The sequence below is a fragment of the Rhopalosiphum padi genome, chromosome 4 (assembly GCF_020882245.1).
Source record: "Rhopalosiphum padi isolate XX-2018 chromosome 4, ASM2088224v1, whole genome shotgun sequence".
NCBI lineage: Eukaryota > Metazoa > Arthropoda > Insecta > Hemiptera > Aphididae > Rhopalosiphum > Rhopalosiphum padi.
The window spans coordinates 25,653,308-25,681,071 of record NC_083600.1 but is presented as its reverse complement, the minus strand read 5'-3'; the positions used below and the strand labels follow the sequence as shown (position 1 = coordinate 25,681,071).

At 26.8% G+C, this 27,764-nt stretch overlaps 1 protein-coding gene across 1 annotated transcript in view; it reads left to right on the top strand.

Annotated features, from left to right (window-relative positions):
- Positions 1-27,764, top strand: part of LOC132929151 (lachesin-like) — an 82,851-nt gene that overhangs the window by 54,670 nt on the left and 417 nt on the right. Inside the window, exons 3-8 of the mRNA XM_060994282.1 lie at positions 23,725-23,932; positions 24,068-24,223; positions 24,477-24,605; positions 24,772-24,909; positions 25,539-25,688; positions 27,648-27,734. Of these exons, the coding sequence (XP_060850265.1) occupies positions 23,725-23,932; positions 24,068-24,223; positions 24,477-24,605; positions 24,772-24,909; positions 25,539-25,688; positions 27,648-27,734 (868 nt within the window). The remainder of the gene's footprint in view (positions 1-23,724; positions 23,933-24,067; positions 24,224-24,476; positions 24,606-24,771; positions 24,910-25,538; positions 25,689-27,647; positions 27,735-27,764) is intronic.

Here is a 27,764-nt window from a genome sequence, read left to right as displayed (position 1 = left end):
AACCAAAACGATAAACACGTAAAAAAATAACATTCACCATTTATTAACAGCTTGCTTGATCTGCTCAGAATACAAAATAAACTTACAATTTATAAACAAATAAATAATTAAAGAAATCATTGCTAAAACCAAAAAATATATATATATATACTAGCTGTACCATTAAATAAGTTATAACATGGTAGTTCATGTACTAAAGCCAGTCGGAAATAAATTATTATTTTCAAAAGAAAAAAATATCAGTAAAACATCAATTTTGTACATACTCGTATATTATATACAACAGGTACCTCAATATTTTTGGCTTCGTACACAGTCATCCTCCCGTAGTAACAAATACCCGTGATCTACATTCCATCTAGGTACACATAAATACTTATACGTAACTATTTGAAGAATTAATTGACATTTTTAAGAAAATGTCAACGCATTATTTGTTTTATCTTTTTAACTCACATGTAACATAACAAATTTGTATTCAGTAGAAGTGATCTCGTATTGTTAGTTTAAGAATTTAAGTGAATTGCACTATTATCAAACTTAAATTTATTAACATTATCTGAGTTAGATAAGTTCTTTTAAGATATTTCAATGTTAATGCAAATTGAGTATAAATATGTAAAATGTTACTATTTTAAAAAGTTCATATGCCGTATTAAAATGTATCACAAAAAAGGCAAAATAAGGACATAGATAATTTTCTTGACATTAAGTTATTTGATTGTAAGACAATTCACTTTAATTCTAAAACTAACAACATAATATGTTATTGATTCTATTGAACACAATTTTTTTATGTTATGCATAGGTCAGAAATAGAAAACAAATAGTGTGCTGATATACTCTTAATAATTTAACTTTTATATTATTTAAAGAAATAACCATAATACAGAAGCATTATAAGCCAGCCGTCTCAGAATTTAAATAAACAGTTCGTCAACAAAAATTGTAAATTGTACAATGAATTATAATGATTGTTGTTACTTGCTATCTATGAAATGTAATATCTAAAAACTGTTCAAAACTATGATTCTAAGAATTTAAATTCGAAAAATGTTTTCGGTTTGAAAAAACATACGCATTAAGACCGTCTTTATGTTTTGAAGCAGCATTGAATATTATTTTCGGTTGTAAATCAGTTTATTAAAATAATACAGTATTATGATGATATTACGTCAACATTTTTATTTGTAAAAAAATATGTATAATATACCCGTATAACGTCTCACCAAACTATAACGTTTATATAAAATTAATCGACCAGTGTGCCTATACAACACCTGCTGCCACACAAGAGTGTTTATATGATGATTCTGTATGATGTCGAGTATATTCGAAGAGTAAAAAACAGAAGTAAAAATGCTATTTTCTGGTTTTGGGTTTTCGATCCCTCGCTTTATGTGTTTGTATATAGAGGTATATATACCGCAAAAACCGGCCTGAACACTTAGTCAAATTAATGCACGTTTCGTGATACATTTCTGTATATTTACCTATATATATCATACTGCAGGTACGTCCATTCGTCATTCAGAAGTCGAAAACCATCACCGCAACGTTCCGGGATTTCAAGATTTAATCTTTTGTGATACCCGGCTATGTGTTACGCGACGAGTTCGATTTTATTAATTTGCCTAATTAGATCGACGCTGTTATTTCTATTTCGTATCTCATATAATATAATATTATTGTTGCTATTATTATTATAATCATTATGACCTATGATATGAAAAAAGTATATGTTATCATAGATCAGTACCGTTTATAATTCATAAAAGTATGCACGCGAGTAAAGATTGCTTAAATTAGTTTTCAAAATTAACTTAATTAATAAATTAGTTAAAGAATCCATAACAAACAACTTAGACTATTTCTGGTAAATTTAAAAAAAGTTAAAATAATGTTTATATGTACATAATATTATCTACAATTGTAAATATAATTAAGAAATTGATTAGTTTTTTTTTTGTTTAATATATTGTAATGAATATATAATTAATATACAATAAAAAAAAATACGTCATATTTAACAAAATATTTAGTTTTTATTATTTAAAAAATAAATTTGAATATTAGACAATCAGACTTGCCTTTGCACAAGATATTATATAAATATATAATATAAGAGAATATTTTAAAGAGGTAGGTTAATAATACCTATGCGTGTGTTATTGTATTCTGTTCTTACGTTCTAACGTTTTTAATGTTATTATCTCCTTAAAAACATTAAGGTTCGTTAGATGACTATTAAGATTTTTGGTTCTCTTGCGAGACTCTTAATTGTTGTATTGTTCGATCTGTCGCAGAATATGGGTTGTAAATGTAATTCAAGACCTTTATATAGTTTACGCCTGAAGCTAAATAAATAAAGTATTTACAACGAGAGTTTTTAAAATTCGATATACTTTTTTTATTTAACATATATTTCTATCCACGTGATTACTCTGAGCAATTCATTAATATTCTTCGAAAATTTTATTCTGTAATCACCTATAGTTTTTACTGATGCCGTAAATGCTATTTCCCTCACAATTAAAAAAATATATTATATTATATTGAAATAAAATAATAAAATATACAAAAAACAATTATTTTAGAAATAACATTACACTTCTTTTAATTCATGCTCCTGATGAATGAGAACGCATGTTCCTTCATATAATTTAATTAATTTATACTTTATTTTATTTAAAATATATATATTTATTCATTCTGAATATATTTTTATTATCGTATATTGTACACATACTTATCTTTTTTCTGGTTATTATTTAACTTTTATTATATTGGCTACCCCGTTTTAAAAAAAAAATTAACAAATATAATGTATTCGGTGATATGATAAAGTGTCATAGTTTTATTAAAAAATGATTACCCGAATGCTTAATGAACCACGAATCACGATGAGAAAATTTTCATCATTTCAACGGGTATTGGTGGTGGGAAACGTATCGTGTTTTGTTTTATTTTTCATGGTACCCAGCACGTACGTAGTAGGTATATTTCTATACCCAAAACTTTTTGACAAAATTAATCACATAATTTACACCGAGAAACGGATAAGAACAGTAAATGCGTTTATTCGTTCCCTTTGCGTACAGTAATTCCGTCGTGTGTCTTCACCCACATAACAGCCATTAGTAATTGTATTTTCTCGATTGGAAGAAAACCCTCTTATAAACTATCCACTGAAATCGTGATAACAATTAACAAACAATACATTTTCGAGAAAACCACCACGCAAACAAGGGTATATCAATAGTTTTTGTGACAAATATTGAAATAGAATAACTATATAAAATAATAATACCGTTGTTTCTAATTGTTAGATAACCTATGCACTAGCACAACTTTCACACGTCATACATTAATATTTTATACTGAAAAAAACTAATAATCCACAGTAATACTGTACTCCTTCCTCACTATGTCATTATATGGTGAGTATTTTATGCAACTCACCTTCGTATGAATAATTTCGTTAGCGAGAGTCAATGAATCTGTCTAGAATCTATAAAATGTATAAAAAGGTTATTTTGTTATACCTAATTTTCTATAAAATAATAATCGTAAATAATATCAATAAATTTAATAATATATTTTAAATTTAACAATAAATCGTAAAAATAGTAATCTATAATAATATGTAGTGGTAGTACAGCTCATATATTACTCGATCAAATTATTATTATAAATGCAATTAACGTACATGGTTTCAAAAAATGCATAATCTATACCACATTCATAGGTTAATCAAACTGGATGATATTTTAAGCCATTTATAAAAATGTAAAAATAAAATGTGTATTTTATATATATATATATATATATATGTATACAAATATGAATTTTTCTAAGTGGCCATAACAATTAGTAAACAATTTGTTTCAAAATAAAAAGTTTCAATACGAAAACTTTGTATACAAGTTATGTTACTGAATGTTTTTACACGTTTGATACAAATTACAACCAAATATTATTTTTTTCATTGCATTATATTATCAAATAATATAATAGGTATGTATTAAATACATTTTTCTTCCCGGTAAATTGCACAAGTTTGGTACGGATCACCAGCGTTCCGACGAAAAATGGCTTATTATAATATAATTAAACGACTTCAGTATAAGAATATATTAATACGTGTATACAACAAACTTAAACCGCTCGTAATTTAAAGTAAATACATAATAATAATTGAGTATTACAATAATACCACGATTGCCTAAGTTCTGTTCATACAAATAATAGTGATGGAATATATTTTTATTTTTTGTGTTTATTTTATTGATCTTAATATTGCAACTTAGGCTAGTCATTCGTTTATTTTTATTTTTTACATTAATAACTTGAATCTTTATTTTTTATTTGTTGAACAAATTGATTTATTTTACAAAAATTATAACTTTGACGTTGTCCTCTGTGTCTGGTCCAAGTGAAACATCTAGATAATGTCCTATATTGAGTTGTAGGAAATGGTAAGGATTATTATATAGACTTGGCATTCGGTTAAATTACGTTATACGATTAAGCCATCACCAAAATATTCTTACCTATTAACACTATGGCTATAATACTATATGTAATATATATATATATATCATTATATACGTAATAATTGTTGTACCTAGTCGTGATTTTACGTTTTCGGGGCAGAAAAACGTCACGCTGTTTGCCGGTAAATACAGGACACGCTGCAGTCAACGAGATAACGCAATAATACAAACGACATCGAAATAGTCGACCCATATAACGTGTATACGGATGTGTATGTGTTTATATATATAAACTTCTACTACAGCAGCAGTAACAAAATGGGTGGATAGCTAATATATATATATATATATATACATAGAATGCCGGCGCCGTACCTTTGAGACCTACGTGACTTACCTGGATCGCGGGTAGTACACCCTACTGTTTTGGAATTCGAGACGAGAACGTTCGACAGTTATATTTTATTTTTATTTTTTTTAATGGTACTGAAAAGTTGTCTCCTAAAAAGAAAAACAGGCTTCCCGTCGTCGTCGTTCGATTGCTTCTCGTTGCATTTTGTGAATCGCGTATAAAAACTACTGAGTGTATACTGTATACAGAGTGTTTTTAGATTTTTTTGTTTACACTGAGACTAATCTAACATCTAACGTTTGCTAAATTTATTTGATTTTAAATATTTCATAGAACTTAATACATTTTTATCGATAAATAGTAATTTAAGATACTGTAACTGGCCAACTGGGCGGTGGTTAACTCTCCCAATATAAATGTTAAGATCTCTTCCATCCGCTCAACATTATACTTAACTGAAGTATCCACTACAGAGGGTAACGCCTATTGATATATAGGTGTACACTATGTAATCAAAATTTATCACGAAATTAGAAGTCACTGTTTTTAAAATATGTATGCTTATTATGAAAAACACTTAAATTTGAGTTCAATTTAACTAATGATTTTTTTGATTTTCTTAGAACCTCAAGTACAATTATAGTCCACAGCTAAAGAATATTATATTATTATTATTTTTACTGTTTACTATAATTTATATGCTTAATTTTTTTTTCCATTTTCATTTTCATAGTATTAAAAACTTTAAATCATTATATAATATTATAACAGAGTTATTACAGACATGAGAAAGTTTACCATCAATAGTATAAAATTACCCTTATAAGTATTCTTAGAAATTTTCCTTCCACAAACGGCAAAATATATTTTCTATACCACTCAATGTATTGATAATATTGTCATCTTCAGAATTTTCACAGACATCCAGAAACACTCTGTATATGTATTCCCATATATGCATACTGATATGACTGTGTGTTAGTCATCAGGTTTGAAACATACAAAAAAAAATGAAATCACGAGAAGGCATTTTGTTTTTTATAAAAATATAGCACTTGATGCACACTGCAGGACAACAATATTGGTGAATGCATGCAATAATCGTTAAAGACGAAACTTTTTCATAGTATTAGTGGCACTGTATATATTATTGTTTTTATACAAACGCAGAAACTATTTGAAAACTGAAGGCAAAATAATTTTTTTTTTATCACTAACAGGCATAAGAGACTAGCGTATGTCGATAAAAAAAATATACATTCTCATATAAAACGGGCTGACTGCACGTGGTTATCGTGGTTAAACTTTTCATATACAATGCTGCATGCATCGAGTCTATAATGTTATACACACCTACATGAATATTAATAACATAATAATATTAAAATACATCGTTTAGACGAGAATTAAACGCATTAAAAAAATATTCCACACTGATATTACTTTTTTATACACATAATATAAAACTATCCCCCAAACTATACACACACATATATATATATATATATTAAATACATGCACTATATTCTATATAGTTATAACGGTTGGGTCGTTGTCAATTCATTGTACAAGTAACACCTGTTATAGTTCACAGCTATACTTATATATGCCCACGATACCTACGTCGTAGTTATGTGGAAAAAATAACAATCACGAAAAATCATCACGTCACGGCGTATCATATTAATATATAATATTATAAAAACATGCTTATAGAGTTAGAATAACACTGGAAATATTTTGAATATGGTACAAAAAAAAATTGAATTATACACCAATTTAATACTTAGTAAAATATAATTATTCATAAATATTTTTATTTCGGGTTGTGTTATTAAATATTTATCAATAGTTAAACATTTTAATAAACCCCACACTTCATCAAAAAATTTCCTGATTGCATCACTGGAATAATTAGATGCCTCTACCATTCACTCAATAACAGTTGTATAAATTGGTAATTTTGAATTTAATTTTACAGTAAAGTAAATAAATACAAATTTTTCATATAATTCATAGAAAAGTTTCAAAAATAATTTCATCTATTTTAATGCTTTATATTTTGTACATAAAAATAAATACAAATTATAATACGAATAATATGCACTAAACACCAACTATGTCTCAAATAATCATATATATTTACATGTATAAGGTATAATGTGAGTATACGCAAAATAAAATTTGGGCTATGAACTCGGTTCGATTTGAAGTATTTTGAACCACCAAAATTTAAAAACGTGATTATTCGTATATATTCAGCATTAACATACTAATGCACTGGTCTCATATTTTATACATTTAACATCGCTCACCTACATTTTGTAATTTTAATACTGATATCGAAGCATTTAGTAATATTTTGTATTTTACATTAAACATTTAATCAATATGAGATACATCATAATTTCCTCGCTTTTATTTTTATATATTATAATTTTTCATTTTTACAACTATACCTACGCAAACCACATAAACTCTGACAAAATAACTCTCTTTTTTATGTATAAATTATTTTATCTATAATGATGTATATTTGAGTATCTATTTAGTGTAGATACCAATCAATCAATTATTGTGTGTCTTATTTTACAGATTACATTACATTTATTTATATTTCAAATCGAGATAATTAATATTTTTTGAATAAGTTATTATTATACTATAGATACTAAGTTTATATAAAGCCACTTCTAGAATGAAGATTTAAGTATTTAATAAAATGTGGCCAACATATTATGGTATGTTAGAATCGTTAGATAGGTACATAACGGATATTATGATATACCGTATAAAATTATCAAAAGCATATAATCTTAACATTATTAAATAATTTTTTAGAAACATATAAGAAAATTTATATTCTATATAGAAGTGACAAAACTTAAACGTACCTAATAATATTATATTATGTGTTAAATATGTATATAATATACAAATATATATTGATTTATTAAGGAATCGTGGTGAACAACTTTTATTGATAAAAATAATATAATCTTTCTAATTTAAAAAATAATTGGACTACTAACTTTACAATCTGAAAATATTAAGTTATAAATTAGAATCTAATCAACGCGTAACAGTTATATTTTGTCTGTGATTTAGGATTTTACCAGAACTCAGAAATCCCAAACTTTGTAATTGAAATGGTTTATAAATTTAGTACGATATATATATTTGTTTTGTATATGTTTGCAATGGAACAAATTATTGTGCTGTTTCCAAAGTTCAGTCAACATTTATACTTTCTAACATTCTTATTTAGTTATACAGTAGTTTATTTACTTCCCGTACAAGATAGACTTATATATTAAGACAGAAAGTTAATTTTAACTGTTAACCATCAAACGTAGTAATAATATTGTAGACGTTGCATAAACCATATTTTGAAACCGTTGAAAGACCAATTTACATGTGAGTTATACGATCAAATCAATAACTTAAATTTAAGGCAAATAAAATACAGTCTTCATTCTACAAAACTATTATACGATAAACTATTTATTCTTTCTATCCAATAACAAATAATCTTGATGTAATACCACTCCAATAAAATTCGTTTAATTGAGAAAGCAAAAGTCACGTTTCAAAAATAAGTTAATTTTAAAGATCATCATAGGCCGTAGAGTGTAGATTGCTATATAATATTAATGTCTGATTAAACTCTGCATTGTCGAATATATTAAGACAAACCAACTATAAATCGTATATATCATGATAACATCTAATAAGTAATGTACTATTTATAGTATTATCAAATTTTAAAGACCAAAACATTTAAAATTAATAGTTAGCTTCTTTATTGTTGAATTCTTAAACTAACACCAACACCAATTGTGAATCTATTTTAAACAATAACCTATAAAAATATTTAGTTGTACACTAATTATGATCTTTGTATACTTACCTATAAAACTATAAATATATATGTGTATATTTTCAAAAAACTTGTTTAAAAGAATTACAATTTCCCAATCCACAACATAATAAAATTATACGATGTCATTTTCAATTCTTGAACCATTTACAGTCTGTCACTTTTTAGTTTTTACATAAACAATAAAAATATATTATTAAATAATTTAATACATTTTAATGCAAATCCTGTGACAGCGTCCAATATGCGTCGTCGACTACTCTTTCATCGTTGTTGAATTTTACTTGACGTACAGTATCCGAGTGAATTAAATTGGTTTTCACGAGAAGAACGATTTTAATCACAGTGAATCAAACACTGCATATGATTATTTGATTCATCTCGGCTGTTTTCATTGTACTTCGTACATTTATTGATAAGATTGTATAATAAATAGATTTAATTGTATACGTAACACATCTATAATAGTCAATAAACAATATCATTATAAGCTAATGATAAAATATAATAATATACAGTGTATTTTTCAACGGTAAACAATTATTGTCTACTAATATCTTATATTATTATCGTTTTTGAACTTTTACTTTATTTTAATATTTATTACACAATAGTTTTTAAAACTTTTTTTACACTAATTTTTCAAATAATTAATTGTTAAAAAAATAAAAATAACTATAATTGTAGATTTTTTAATTTGAATAATATATTTGCATATTCAATTTTTTTTAAATGTACAAGTGAATATTTTGTAACGCATATTTAATGATTTTTAGTGAATTTAAGTCCTTATTTTAGTTATAAGTATTTAAAGTTTAGATGTATAGATTGAGAAGGCATAGGCTCGCTTAACTCTATTCGTAAATTTAACGAATAAAGTTTTGTTCTTTTATAATGACTTCAAATTAAATATATATATATATTCAAAAATCTTTAAGTTTTTAAGATAATGAATATTCACTGATAAAAAAAAATTACACTTTGTATATTATCACTAATAAAGTTAAACCGTATTTTATTATTTACAACAACGAATTTAAATGATTTGCACGTAATGTAATATAATTATATAATAGAAAAATGTATTTTCTTATTTTACGCACCTATATTAATTTTTTCGTTTCACTTAAATCATTTTTTTCATTTTTTAAATTTCATTAATAATAAGATTTTTTGCAAGGACATATATGTGTAATGTGTCTAATATAAGCAGAAACTAAGAACAAATTTTTTCACAAATAACAAAATATTTATTTATTTACAAATCCACTTTTTACAGTAAGTGCTTAACTATAATTCACGAAATTAATTGTCATTAACTTATTGTACATAAATGTGTAGGTTTAGAGCTTAAAATATAAAACATTATAGTTTTCTAAATTTATGAGGTTGAATACAAAATAATGATTCCAATTTCCAACATTTAAATGGTTCATAGTGAAATCATATACATTTAAGGTGTAATAATTTAGGCTTATTTAGCTATAAATTATAAGTATGACACATAGTTGATACTTTAAAATATAAATTTCTATATTTAATTAAACATACAAATTATTCATTTTTTGCATGATACTTGTATTTTATATAATATAAAATGTATATTTAAAAACGTAAGTAATATAATTTATTAAAAAGTATTACTTGCTTATAAATAATGTATTAAAAGAATAGTCAATTTAGACCCCTTTATTTTCTAAGCTTGTAACTAAGGGTCAACCTTTCGCGATTGGCAGTTGCTCTGAATTATTTATAACCTAGCTATTCTATGTAACTACTTAGTGTTATATCACAAATATTAAAGAATTCTATCAAATAATAATAATAAAAAAAAAAAAACAAATAATTTCACTAGTTAATGCATATGTATAATAAATGAGAAAAAATTAAACTTATAGTTTATTTCATCAGTATGGTATTAACTTTAATATTGTAATTTTGTAAAATAATAGATAGAATATTAGTACTCAAAGACTACTTGTCCAAACAAAAATGGCATACTATGTCATATTTGATGTATATATTTATTATTTAATATTATTTATATATAAGTTATTAATATTTTAGTTTTAACAATGATATTTTTTCTATAGTTTCTATTTTATATCGATAATTTGAAGGTGGTTATTGATTTTAATAGAATGCAAAATAAATTTTAATACTAAATCAACAAACATTGGTTTTCAAATGGATAATTTTTTTCCAACGTTTATCTACTCAATTGACTTTTGAAGTCATTCAAAGGGCATGTGTCAAAATCAAAAACTAAAATTGGTTAATATTTATTAAGATATTTAACTTAAATAACGTTTTATTGACGAGTAAATACTTTCACAGACTGTAGGTTAATGTTTTTCGTGATTGTATACTGTATATACATAGCACTAAAAGGGGTTAAAAAAAATATTTCTGTAATGATCGTATGGCGTCCTGGATAAGCAATTTAGCTACACTACAAAATATGTGGTATAATTTTAAAAGTAGGTTATCGCTCTTTGATATTTTTATAATCCACTGCTATTAATTTATTAGCAAAAAATAAAATTATTAATATGTGAGGATCTTTTAACAATTAAATAAATAAAATACTATTTTAATAATAATTTATTATTATTTTAAATTAATATTATTTATGTTTATTACATTTTTTTTTTTTTAATAAGGAATATTATTTTGCATTTTATGACTGCAATTATAAAAAAGTATATAAAATATTGTTGATTACACATATTTCTTTAAATAATAAATAATTTGAAAGAAAAAAAATAGTCAACTTACCTAACTTATTTTTACATGAAAATAAAAAATAGTTGTATTGCAATGTATTAAAGGCAGTTAAAATATTTTTTAATCTATCTGAAGAATTTGAGTCCATTGAAAATTGCATTGCTTGGGGACTAATCATGAGCCAGACCGAAACTGTGTACATCCCCCCGAAATAATATGCATTGAAGTTAATAAAAAGAATAAATGGATTGTAGTGTGACAAATAATAATTTTGCTGTGCCGATTTGCATCCCGAATAACTGACAGCTATATATAAACGTCTGTTACACAGTAACTACCATACTACACCTTACTTCGATTATTTAGCCACTTCACTTTACTATTAAAAAAAAACTGTACTTAAAAAATACTGTGCGCCAAATATAACATCATATAATATCATCCTACCTATAATACATTATTTTTGAAATACATAGCAATATAATTTTAATGTCATAAATACTTTGACGGCTGAATTTATAATTGGTTTAGATGATATTTAGAAACACATTACTTATATACATTATACAATAAATGCTATTTTATAGTTATATATTATGTGTTATATTGAGCATGTATTACATACACATAAAAATGTAGGTACCCATTGAAAATTATAGTATTTTTTATATGATTACGAGCAGAACGCTAAATTTATAATAGACCATTGAAAGATTTATTTTTTCTAAATATGGTAACATTCATTTATAGTTATTGAATTACTGATGTTTTTTTATATGTGAAACACGTTTTATTCGCAATTTCATTTTTCACATTTTTAATTTGTATTTATAACTCATTTTGATATATCAATAAAGTATAGAACTGTCTATATCTATATATTATTCTATAAAATGTATACACGATAAAAACATTCAATTTAATGTAAAGTTTTAAAAATAAAAATGATTTAGCTTAAAGAAATAAAGATCAAAGTATCAACAAGTTAACATTTCAAAAATAAAAATCGATAAAATAACTGAAAAACATTTTTATATTTCTTTTAAACCATAATATACGATTACTATATTAATAATTATATTATGTTTAAATAAGTTTAATTTACAATAGTAAATAGTAGTGTTTAAACAATAGTTTCAAATTGGCCAATTTTCGATGATTCGACAAAAATTATAAAACGACATAATGGAAAATGCATTATCTTTATGTTTAAAGTTCATGGAAAATAAATATTATTATTTATCCATTATTTGTATTCGGAAGATATCACATCAGATACTGCCGGATTAATGAAGGTTCACATAAAAATGCAACTTTACTTATTGAAAAACATTAATTTATTCTATAAAATTTTATATACTAAATTATTACTATGTTGAATTAATCTTTTGGTGGGAGAAGTCTAAAATAATTATCATTTTGTTTTATTTTATTTTTTTTTTTTGAAATGATGCTTTTAAGACTATTTCTGGTAATCGTTTATGCGAAAATAGTAAAAATAAAATATAGCCGGATTACTGCAGAACTTACCGGATTATCGCACGACCGGATTAACGAGAGTCTACTGTTTTTTCATATTATTGTAAATAATTATCATCGCGATATCTCATTTCTTGTTTATGTATTATACCAAGATCTTATAAAACATCTAAAACAAAAAAGTTTTTACAGCTGTTTTATTAAAAATCAAAAATTATTCCAAATTCCCATTAACTCATTTTTTTTTCAGTACACTGGCGATAGGAATATTTACTAACTTAATCATTTATTATTCTGATATAATTTTATCAATAAGTAACTGCAAATGGTGTTTAAATCGGAGTAATCAGCTATAGATTTGTTATCAGATATTTGATATAATAAATAATAATATTTTAATCAATAAACTTAATACTATTAGAGCAAGTAACCCAATCCTTTCATATTTTAAATCACATCTATCCGATAGAACTCAACGAATTTACACATAAAACCCTATCTAAGCAACTGACGAGTATCCTCATCAAAAATAAATCCTTTGGTATATCACAATATGCTCAACTAACGTATGCTATTTATACTATTTAATAATGATATAAATCTCATATAAAGTTAGGTATTGTTAAACTATTTTGTTAACTGACAATTTAAAACGACATACACCAATTTCAACATTAGACGACTACAGTAATACTATAATAAATTACGTACAAATTCATTGTAATGAATTTTAATTTTAATGTGTCCAACAATAATGGTCTAAACTTAAAAAGGAATAAATACTTTTAAATAATTACAATTAGAAAAAATAATCAAAATGTTAAATGAAAATATCACAAAAATAATTTAAAAAACTTGATATTCGTCTAAAGTAAAATATCAATAATATTTTTCTAACGGTCTCACACTCTCATATTAACCAAACATATTATACATAATAATATAATACAATATACAACACATTATAATATCCCAATAATTTATTCATGCCCATTTATATTTAAGTGTTATTTTTTTCTCGTCCGATCGATTTAATAAATAATAATATAAATCAATATTTTGGAGTAGGTACATTCTAACTGTCTCATAATAAAACTGGATCGAATCCAAAATTGATTTTTTTGTATTTTGGTACAAAAAAACAAACACTACAGTTAAACTATAATTGAAATAATTAACCATTGAGCTTCATATTGAAACTTTGAAATAATTCAGAAGAAAATTTTACGATTTATGATTTATGTTATATGTATTATTCGCTATTTTCCAAAATTGACAGCCCTCAAGTATAATATCATCCTTTTTAAATGTGCCTACCGAATTTTACGTCGAGATCTACTTCTGCTTACTACAGTCATAATATAAACAAATGTAATATTGTCTTTTCACGCTAATAAACCAATTGTTAATGTTTGAAAAAAAACTAAAATATTTTGATTTTTTTCTAAGCTTAATATTTTGTAAAAAATCATTGCAAATAATAACACCAAATTATGTTTTGTTCCATTGATCCTTGTATCTTACGTAATATAATATATTATTAAACTTAATATGAATTGCTAAGTATATTCAATTTATTTTAATACCGTGTGCCAACTAGAGCGTTTATCATTAATAAAATATAAAAAAAATCATACTTCAAGCTAATAGCAATAACTTTATGATTTTCTTAGAAACTTGCAATTTATATACGTTTCAATTACAATAATAGACGTCCTATATTATTTCCTTTTAAATTTGTATACTACATTTATACTACTTATGTACTTCTAACTTTATATATAACTAACCAAAAAACTAGGAGTTTTTAAGAAAAATACAACTAAGGATTAAATGCAATAGCTATTATACTTAGTTCAGACAAATAATGAAGATTGAAATATCTAAATAAAATAATATACGAGTATTTAATATTGAAAATAGGTGCAATTTTTAAAAAAGGTATAAACCTATATTTAAAAAAAAATTACAAAATATATTTTAACTCTTAAAATAATATGTTATTAACGTTATTAAATAAGTTTGGAATTTAAATAAATGATAATTGTTAAAATGGTGTTATATACTTATATCTCATTGTTATCTTAACAATTATATGTTCAATTGAGTTTTAAAGACATTTAGAACCTGAAGGCCCTTCTCCCTCCTCAACATACATCATAAATAATTCTAAATATTTTGCATTTTCTTTATTCTTTTTTTTTTTTTTTTTTTTTTATCAAACACGAATATCTACATTAGGGGTCGTCAACTTTTTTTCTATTTTTATATAATTAAACAACCCAATAACAATAAAAAAAACCTTACAAATATATTTCTTTATTTCGGTTCTCCTGATAAAGAAGATGATGAAGTCTTCTGATCTGCAATTAAGTCCAATTATTATTAATAAATAATAATTAATCTTGATATTCTCTACTATTTCATGACATTTTCTTTTGTTCGTTGGATTTGCATTTTGCAGTTATTATATAAACGAGTATTTTACCATCAGTACCACTCCACACGGAGTGTATTCTGTCGATAGTAAGGTTTGCTTGAGGTGTTCAATGTCCATTGCCCATGTGTAAGGTGTAGGTAGATATGAGTATATGACCGATTCTCAATCAGCTTATTATAATTTCTGATTTTGTTTTAAATTGTTGTCAAGAATTTATATTTTGTTTTATTTCTCATCATTGCGTGCTTTGATTTAACTAGCCTTTACAAGATATTATGCGTGGATAATTGTATATATCTTTTTATGTCTATTATAGTATTGCATTTATTTTAGAAACATCAAATACTACTATATTTAAAACGCGTTGGTCGAATAAACTATAATGGAAACATATAATTATGTCAAAACTAAGTGCTATATGATATCACCGAAATCTATTCATCTATTTCATGAATTTTATTTCTTTATTATAAATATAACGATAACACAATTATTATAAAAATATTACATATTAAACTTAACTTAAATTGATAAAAAGAAAAAGAAAATTTTGTACGTGTACACCCAGGTCTAACTATAAGCCGTAATAAGTTAATCAGGCACATATTCGGGGTATCGTATCACTAAATAATTAATAATTATACATTTTATTACAATTGGATAAGAATTAACCAGGTCACTTTAAAATATAATATATATAGGTAGCATAACAACCAACGTAGGTGGATCGAATAAATTGTTTACGGTCTAAATATTTATTATATACAATATAAATGGACATTCCGCTGGGATACATAATATATAGCTATGTGTGTTTAAAGCATTTTCTAACGTGCATTAAGTTAGATCACGTACCTACACCGATAATAATTGACATTGATGACGTTAAGACATGAAATATCGACGTCACGGGATAAAGTATTAAAACCAATTATACCAAAAGATCCCATGACCTCCAAGGCACCAAACTACCAACAGATTTATTAGTATCAGATCACACAAACATATTAAACGTATTATAGATAGATAGAGTACTAACGTTTTAATAACCACTACGTTTATACACTAAATAGCCATATAATTACTGTACCATATATAACTGTTGCAAAGAGGTAATACAAAAAATAGATATGATAAAGAAATAAATCTCGGAAATCGCATTTATTGATTTATTTATTTTGTATGCTGTGTGCTTTTTACATATCAATTAATACTTTTTTTTTAGTTTTGAGAATATTTTTGTATTATTTTACAGGCACGAGCCCTCGGATTACATGTTTGATAAAACTGATAAATTATATCATTATGTTATGGTATTAATAACTCATAATTTTTCTCGAAATTAGAAAAAATATTAAAAATCATGAAATTATTAATACAGATAAAATGGTGAAACGTCAACATTTTTAGAAAAAGATTACAAAATGGCAATCTCCGATTTTTTTTTTAAATAATTAAATACAAAATATTTTTTTTTAACTTTTTTAACAAAACGTTAAATTAAATTAAAATATGAAATACTTGTAGTCCTTATCCCTGTGAGTCTTATAAAAAAAAAAAAAACAAAAGTATAATATGTCCATTGTTTCAGGATATATCGCAATGAGTAAATCCTCACGGGACACCCTATATATACACTTGTGTATATTAGTTCCAAAGTAGTAATTATAAATATTACTTCACGGACTTATTGCTTTGAGAACATAAACGTGCCGCATCGGCTGGGTTGTTGTATGGGAATCAGAAAAAAAAATAAGTTTCTGCATAATGTCGTATACATTTTAACCTTTTATATTTTCCATCGGTTCTTTTGCCGGCGGCATGAATTTTATACATTATTATACCACCAGACGCCAGCGCATACAAACACAGCAGCTGGCGTTTATCGGTAGAGGATTTAAGGCAAATGCCGACGGAGACTTATGTTACATTTTGATTTGACCTCCTCCTCACCAAAATAGATTTTGCTGAGAGTATCTTAAAGTATAAGCAACTAATCCGTTTTGCACTCTATATACAATATACATAAGTAAAAATGACAAAAAAAATTATGCTAGTAGTACAAAATAGCCTATTGACCGTCCCCCCCGCAAATCTTTCAAATCCTATAACCCGCCCGCCCTAAATATTATTATTTTTATTTTTCAAAATAGCCTTCGGCTAATGTCATGTTAATAGGTTCTTATTTATAACATTAATTGTGTGAATATATACTTAATCATATACAAATAGAATAATACTAATAATGAAAAAAACAAATGAAATGAATTATTATAAAATATCGTGTTTACTCATATAATAATTGTTAGTTAGTATGTACATGATGATATATATTAGTATATTACCCAAGTTCGAGGTTTCCAGCGAAGCGCGCACGAAATCGCATCGGATGTCATCGGTAAACGATTTAGTTACATTATACGAGGATGGTCTGCCTCCGTACACTGAGTTCAGGTGATCCGCCATCCGATTCGTTTGCTTCAAGATCGTGAGGCGGGTTATCATAGAATTACGAATGTACGAGTCGTGTATTCAAAACTCTATTCTCTGTAGTGATAACAGTTCGTCGCGATTTAGCATAACACTGCAACCAGCGCAATATCTCGATTCGACAACTATACTAGCTGACTACGGCCGTTATACGTTTTCTCCTTCGTATGATCGTACTCACCATACCGCCATCGTTATCGTCCAATAATATTATCGTCGATAACGGCGGCATTGGCTGAGCCGTCATCGATGTCGTTGCCGACGATGCTCGAGATTCCGATATTATCGATAGAATATAGCAAATCATTGCTAGATATTCGATAAATATAAGCTTTTAACTAATATCCTATGTATCTTGTTGAACTTAACAGTTATTGTATTGTAACATTGAACTCTCCGCTGACGGAGTCGGATCCTATATGAATGAAAACTTACGCTTGTGAAAGGCTAGACCATAACTCGTGCTATAAATTAATGCCGACACTGTTGATTGCATTGTTTTACACGAATGGTATGTGGTATGTGTATTCGAATATTCGATGATGACAAAAAAACTAAATTACTAAGAAAGCTGATCACTATAATTAATATGGTTTATGCAGACATTTTTTTTTTCTAGTCAGTATCATTACCTGTACGGATTTATGTTTTTTATTACTATCTGTCTGCGTATACTATTCGTAATCCGTTAAAAACTAGATCTCTTATATGATTAAAACATTGTTCGATTAGTTATTTAACACTCGATTTAATGACGTTCAAAACTTTAAAAAAAAAATAATATCTTTTTATTTATATTCAAATAATGAAACGCGACACTGTAATGCGTGTAATATTGTAATAAATCAAAAATATTAATTTATTACTGAAGTGGTAATGGTAAAGGAAAGTCAGTCATTTACCTATTCGTGATGGTGAATTTATTGTTGAGGTGGAGACCGTTAATCAAGACGTTTATAAAATAACGTGTGTTATAATAATATCTAAACAACTGAACTGTAATTGAACAAAAAAAAAAACACAATAATAGCTACAAAAATACGTGTTGAGTGCAACGTTAAATGGATGGCTTTAAGAGGACGCTAACTCTACGTATTCGTCTTACAAATAAAAAACATCGGAAAAACTGTTTTACACGGAAAAATACTGAGAAGACTAACTTACTAGTAATAGCATAACTAGTTGAGAACATTATCTATGAAATTACATTTTTATTTTTTCGATATAGAAATTACAAAAATTATTCAAATTCGAAAATAAATTTTGAAACAATAAAAACTTTTTTCGTAAAAGTGATATATAAAAAAAAAAACCGATATTTTACAGAAAATTTTCTCAACTATATTGTATATTAATTTGGAGTCTTAACTATCACTACAGCCTGAGTGGTTTTATCCCGTGCAAAACAATTTTGTTGTGTTGTACATGTGTAAAACAGAGACAGCACATCATGTGGGTGTAGCGTCCTCTTATAAAATATAAAACAAAATTCTGAAATGTATCCAATTATAATAACTATTTTATATTATATATATATATAATGCTATATAAATAAAGTAATAATCGTTTTTCGCGAGCTATCAAATCCCTATGTAAACCTTTCTTTAAAATATGAATTTTACTAAATCCTTTTTTAGTATCCATTTACATTGTAAAATGAAGGTTTTGTTAAAATTCCAAGGTTTTACCTATTACAATTTATGTTCTACATTGATTCTCCGCCAGTCAGATGAAATCCGCTTATGTCAATAGATTGTATTACAATAGCTATAATATATTAACATTTTTTACATCTTTTAAAGCTAAAATTAAGTAATTACTTACGATCGCGTAAAGCCTACCAAATTAATACCTGCCTAAAAAACGTTCAGATGTGATAATTTATTAGCGTTACTGCACAACAGGCGATAACAATAAGTACCTATTAAAGGATAGGCTGCAGCAGGAGGCATCACAACTAAAGAAGCTAATAACCCAAAAAACAACTATACATAGACACCACTTGAAATGTAGGTCGGCGAACACCTATGTTGGATTTATATAGGCATTTTCAATACTAACAGATGTATATATATATTATACATATAAGATACGTACACGGCGCCGTCACCGAGAGGTAATGTTATAAACCGCGGTGGTGGTATTTATTATTATATTCACACTACAGGTTGGTCCCGCCGGATATCCGAGACGACGAGCTGCATTCAAAGTAGCTATCCGGTTATATAATATCGTGACGTGATCTACTGTATGTATATGTGTGCGTGTGTGTGTGTGTGTATGTGTAACGTTCGATCCTATTAGTGTAGACCGCCACCGCCGCCGTTCCCCGCCGAAATCCCGCGCCTCAGGCTTGATCCCTTACCCGTCGTGACTATTATTCTGATTCCCGAGGAGACGTAGTGACGACCGCGGCAGTAAAACACAGCTCATCCTACCCAACGCCACTGCTGCTCACCTAATACCCATGCCACATAACATTATTATAATGCTATATATATACAGCACGTGGACCAGATGACGGGGCCCGCAATCGTATATAAACACACGTGAAAGATTTGCGAATTTTATTGGGTCGTATCCCCTCGGGTGATACGAACAACGACAGCAGTAGTAAATCAAAAAAATTTTATTTTATTTTCGTTACATAGGTACGTATCTCGATATCTCGTGCATACGTCCCCGTGCGCGAGTGTGCGGCGTACTAATGATATTATGATACCTGTAGGTACGCGCATATACACGTAATATAATAATGTGCTTACTTCATATTATTATTATTATTATTATTATTATTTTCTCGGATTTCGTATTCCGAGCTCGGCCGTCAACGTCAAAGCGCGTGAAACGAGTAGAAAATGTTTGGATTTGTATTCGCGTTATAGTACCTATATATATACAGCGTATTTTTCTTATTTTTTTTTGAATTCGAAAAATCACTAAACTACCCTTTTTTTGTCACGTTTTGACCCTTTTTTGACACGAGAATTGGTGAATTGTCATCAGTAAATTTAACACAATTCACTCTCATATAAAAACGAAGAAATAGCAGGGAAAAGTAGAGATTTTCTGTATAAAAAATATTTACGTTTTCTTCTCGCGTAATTAAAGAGCAGTAATAAAATCATCCTAATAGTATATAGTACCTATATTGTATATAGGTAGCAGCTCGAGCTGCTCGGTGTATAATATATTATCATATTAATATTGTGGAACAATATCTTCGTGCGTATACGCCGCCCGCCGCCGCCGTTGTCGATTGGAGTTTCTTAATTGATCGATGGCTCGCGTACGTACTTAATCTTGAGACGCATCGCCGGTATAATGTATATAAGTATAATATAATAATATATAGCGTTTCCCAGTGCGGCTTATTGTTATACCTATTTGCGAAATCCGTCGACGCGTGACTGCAGGTCGTAGCCACTACCTTTATTCTCGTACTATTAAATAACGTTATTATATGTACAGGGTGTTTCACCAAGCACAAACCTCGTCCCTTTGTATGTCTTTAAATTATGTATTTATTAAAACACTTAATTAATTTGGAGAATTTCAAGTCAATATTTTCAAATATACTTATAGATTATGTATGTCATTGAAGGGTATTATATGTTATACTTATATGTGAAGATTATAATTTGTAAAAATGTTCGGACTATAATAAATTAATAATTAGGGGTACGAAAAAAATAAATAAGTAGACACCTATGTAAAATACATAATGTATAACCTTATACATTATTTAGAAAAATTAACTTTAAGTGTCCTTAGAAATTCAAGAATTCAAAATTTAAATAAATAAAATTGATAAAAACAAAAAAAAGGATGAAAGGAGCCAAATTTTGGTGCATCACTCTGTGTAATGTATATAATATGATGTTGTATTATTATTTACGCCATAAGTAATTGGCGAACTGTAAATATTTTTATTAAATCTGAAAGGCCGGAAATGAGATTTTATATATTATATTTGATACATAAATAAATATATAATACATAATATAATATATATGTACTTAAAATTATAAGTTATAATATTTTATGATACCATGGCTAACACATCTTATTCAGTATATTTATATTTCAATATAATATTAATAACTATCCATTCATAATAAGTATTTAATATTATTATTTTTAAGTTTCGAATTTATGTGATTAATTCTAAAAACAACAGAGATTCTGTAGTTTGAAATGTATGAATTTAAAATAAAACAATTTCAAATGGAAAACATAATATAATTAATATCTGGTAAAATAATAAACCAACCATACTTCTTATTTACTGACCTGTAAAACTTCGAAAGTAATTTGTACGAAAATTAAAAATTAAATTATGGAAGTATTAAGATAAAATGTTCGTGATTCATCAATATTAAATTGAAACTTTTCTTTCTTCTTTTGCCATTAATTTAAAATACATACATTTAAAGGATTTTGTTCTCCAAAACGTATATTATATAATAAAATAAAACTCTTCAATCATTCTTCTATTTACTGTATCGTATATCTTTTAACGATACCGTTCCATTTTATATTTGATATATTATATTGTAATCATTGGAAGACCCTTACTGAAAACTACTTAGAGTAGGTACTTAAGAGTTAAGGTACTTGAAAACTATTGCAAAAAGTAAAAATAACGCGTACATTTATTTGATATAAATGAAAATTTATTTTTCTACGCGCCTGCAGATTATATGTTCCGTTAATAAACTGTACATTACATTAGTAGACTTAACCCTTAATGTAATATAAACACAATCATTAGGATTAATGTAATTTAATCATGTATAATATTATAATATTGATATCATATCTCTGTACCCTTGCGGCATTGAAATATAATAAATAAATAAATAGGTACCTATTATACGTGTATCCGTGGATCTAAAAACAGCACACTTTATATATAAAATTTGATACAAAACCTTAAAATTTAATATTTTATAATTGATCTAAAACTATTTATATTCAATTTTAAGCGAAGCTATGAATATATTAAATTTATAATTTTATTTTTATTTTTATGTGACTGTCATCAGTCATCAACTTTTAAAGAAATAAAAATGTTTCGACTTTCAATATTGAGGATGGTTTCTGTAAAAAATTGGATCTAGTTAGTATTTTTTTGAGGAAGTCATAAAAATCAAATTCTTAGTATTTTTTAAAATAAATTGGAAAACAAAAATTGTTACGCAAATCCAGTTTTTAATAAAGATCAATTTTTTTTTTTGTGAGTATATAACTCAAAAATAAATAATCAGTACTAAAATTTTTGACTAAATTCTATTAACCTAATAAGCTAATTGAGCTATTTACAAGGTACTATTATAACGATGAATCAATAATCATACATAATATGAACCAGAATAATATGCTTTTATTGATATTATCATTTTAAAGTGAGTTATGAACATTTTGAAATTGTATTTTTTTACATAGAACATAGCTATAAGCCTATAACTCACTTGAAAATTATAATGTCAATGAAAGTATATGACATGTCCTAGATAATATTTTTACCTTTAAATTTGATAATAGATAAATTGACTCCAATTAATATTGGAATATTAAAGTTAAGAACATAAAAATGTGCTGAACGTAAATTTGATATGATATGCATTAGTAAGACAAAGACAACACAAGCGGGTATAACATCTTCTTAAGTGCGAGTACTTAAGTTCTCTGTTTCAATACCTAACAGTCAAACAATATATCGTATAATACTGTAAAACTACATAGATACATTTTATATTATACCAAACATTGTTTAAACTATTAACTCATTATAAACGTAAATTTCTATGTATTAACATTTAATATGGTTAATATTAACTATTCGCGTTATGTTTAGGTCGCTTGGGTTCGCGTTAGCACCCAAACCATACTTTCTATACACCACCGAATGGTGACCGAAAATGCAAGAATAACATTATCTTACAATGACCATCGGACGTGGTTTCTGCATATCCGCAATGTACAGGAGACCGACAGAGGCTGGTATATGTGCCAGATCAACACGGAGCCCATGACGAGTCAAAAAGGATATCTACAAGTTGTCGGTAAGATTTTTAAAACTGCCTAAACTGCATAATATCATTATTATTATTATTATTATTACTATTAGGCAATAATATTTTATTTTAATCGATCGACAAAACTCATTAGCTATATGACATTTATCGTCTGTGTTTCAGTTCCTCCGAAAGTGATCGAAGAAGAATCCAGCATGGATCTCATAGTGAAAGAAGGATCAGACATGGTTTTACAGTGTAAAGCTCAAGGATATCCCGAACCGTACATTATGTGGCGAAGAGAGGACGGTTTAGATATTAACTATAATGGTATTACAGGTAAAAATATTATGAACAAATAATTCACTATAGTTATTATATGATTTATTGAATGTTGAATGTAAAATGTATCTTTATTATTTATTATTATACACATATAGTACAATAATAGAATAGAATAAATTAGTTATTGTTCAGCTGGACAGTATAGTAGTAGTATTATCTACTTTTGTTTTTTTACTTTCTTCAACACTCATATCTGAAATTTTTATAAATTATAATGTATGATATTGTTGTTGTGTAATTATTACAGTGAACGTGATCGATGGCGAAAAGTTAATGATCAGAAAGATCAGCAGATTACACATGGGATCTTACCTGTGTGTGGCTTCCAACGGGGTGCCGCCTACCCGGAGCAAGCGCATCAACGTCACCGTACACTGTGAGTGCATGATACATTACTGCTATACCAGTACTGCCTACCTAAGTATTAATTCATTCATTTAATCATACATAATAATATGTATTGTACAATGAAAACTATTTTGATTGGCATCGAATATTATTAGTCGGTCTGTCATTATTATATTAACGGAATATCGTTATAGTTCCTCCGATGCTGATGATTCCCAATCAATTAGAAGGAGCTCGGATAGGAGTCTATTCGAAACTGGAATGCCACACAGAAGCGAATCCTCCTTCGATCAATTATTGGACGAACGAACGCGGGGATATGATAGTTTCCGGTACGTACATAACAATTTATAACTATAATTATTATACATCTGCGTGTTTGTCGCCATTTCACAAACGCACAACATACCAAATTTAAATTCTCAATTCCCAATTCTCTATTGTTATACTTATAACTTGATTATTTGAGTAAATTTACCTATAAAAAATCACAAATGTAAGAACATTTTCTGTGTTTGTACTTCGATGTTTTACGATACTTAAATTTTAAAACATAATTAATTGTTTAAATTGCAATTAGAAGTTTATATACTTTTTAAATGCAATTTAAAAATGCTCATAATTTGCTTGAATAGATACTTTAAAAGTAACAAAAACCCAACGCATTAACATAGATAGATCTGATAGAAATAAAATGTTACACAATAACACCTCTAAGTTTGATAGAAAGTATCGATTCACGCCAATATTAAAGATAACTACATAAAATTGATTCTACTTAAACCCAAAAGTTTGCTGTTTAGATGTATGTTAATAATATAAAACAAAATAAAAAGAACTTTGTTAAATAAAGAAAAGAAAAGAGTCCGAAATAATTATTAATAACTTATTACCTATATATAAGATAAAACCTAACATTTTCACCGTAATTGAAACAGTCTTTTTTGTTTTATGAGTGCAGGTTCTAGATTTTTAGACGATAAAATTAGAACTGGATACGTATGCAAAATGATTTTGCACATATCCAACGTTAGTGCCGAAGATTTCAGTAGTTACAGATGTGTAGCAGTAAACGCTCTCGGCGAGACTGACGGCATCATTAAGCTTTATGGTTGGTACACGAATAATATTATTAGTGATTATTTATTATAATTTATAGCCTATAAATTATAAGCATATTATAGTAAACAAGGACTTGATCGAACGGAAGGTCGCGCAGGTCGACCCTCCTCCCCAAATTTATCGGTCAATTAACTGATGGGTGAAATACATAATGAAATATAATTTGCCAGACAAATGTAAAAAAAAATTTATCTAATATATAAAATTTTGATTTTGGTAACATTTATAACATACCACTTATTAGTGTCCACTACGTGCAGACTTCCAATAATAATTATTATCAAATATATACCTACCTTGATTTAAAGGCTAATTTCACGCGGAGCCGTTTATCCGCGCGTTATGGTCTCACAGTTTTCATTCGCAATGGATAACACCCCGCAGTTGAATTTGATAGGTTCCTTATTCAAACAGGCATGGACGATTGCCTCAAACCACACTTGTTTAATTTCCAGGCTAATATTTTATCTCCAGCTAATACATTAAACCGTGTATTTCAAATAACCCTCGCAAAAGTGTAGGAACATAACAAGAGTTCAGGCACATAGTCAAGATTACGTTTAGAAGAAGAAAAAATATTTTTCAATATTTTATTGGAATATTTCAAGAGTGAAATTTCCAATTTTTAAATATTTCAAATTTAGAACCCATATATATCACGAAATCATAACACTGTAGATATTTTTTACATTACGATTTATAATTCTATCAAAAAAAATATATTTCAAAAACCTCTATTATTGCCAGCTTTAAAATTCTGAACGAAGTGATGAATGTATTGATTTTACAACGATGTGTGTTATTTTTTTATTTTTTTTTTTTATTTTTGTGTTTGTCATTATGTTTTTGGAGTAGTAATAGTGCTTTGATTTTTAACTTCAGCCCCTCTTTGAAAAGGAAATTGAATCTAGTTGGTACTTTAAAATTTCCAGTAGTTTTCAAAAGCGTCAGAAAAAAACCCGAAAAACCATGAAAAAGTAACGGAAAACGGGAATTTTTACGAAAACCCCTTTTTGACAAAATCGATTTTTTTGATTTTGCTGTAACTCAAAAACGAATCATTGTAAATACTTGAAATATTCCCCAGATGTTTATATTAGCGTTATCTATTTACGATTCAATTTTCAAAATATTTAAAAAAAATTTAAACTATTTATAGGCCATTGAAATTTTCGACTTTTCTAAATTTTAAAAAATGCCGTTAAAAGAAATTTGGCTTTCTAAAAAATCTTTAAAATTTAATACAAGGTTTATTATAAGTTGTTCTTATTGTAGTACAAAAAAATCAAAAATCGTTAGTCACTATTTTTGTTTATAATCATTAAAAATTCAAATGTTTACAAAATATGTCAAAATCGCGAAAATTTGCAAGGAATGTTGAAGTTGAAAATTCATAAAATTGTTGTGATTTATATCGAAGGTTAAAAAACCCAACACAAGGTTCTCCATAACTTTTTCTTCAAATAACAGTAAAAAAAAAACTCTAGCGTCGATATTATAGAAAACATTTTATGAGCGTATGAAATTTATTTTTTACAAAATCGAATTTTTATCGAATTTTATTTTATTTTATTTTTTTATTTTTTATCGTTATTTTTAACGATATATATTACAATTTAAATATAGGTAATAATATATAATATATTATCCTACTAATTATCCTAGAATTACAAATTATCTCCGTTCAGAATCGTTTTTCGTATCCGAATACAATGATACCTGACATTGAATTCAAATTAAACACATCCATTATAGTGACCTACTCATCAAGTCATCTCCATGTCTACTATACAACAGATATCCACTTGCTCATCATTTTTTTTTATTGTTTTTTAAATGCCTTATTGCCAGTACCTACGCATATATACCTAGTTCATTTTTCATTTTATTCAAAACAATTATTGTATTATTATTAGTTATTACTATCCTTTGTATCTCATTGTCTTAGAAATCACAACTGTCGTTGAATCATCCAACGAAGTACTTTTTGAAGGTGAAAACTACAAGTACAGCGTCAATGTCACCGAAGTAACAGGTGAGTTACACTCCTTTTTATAAACATATA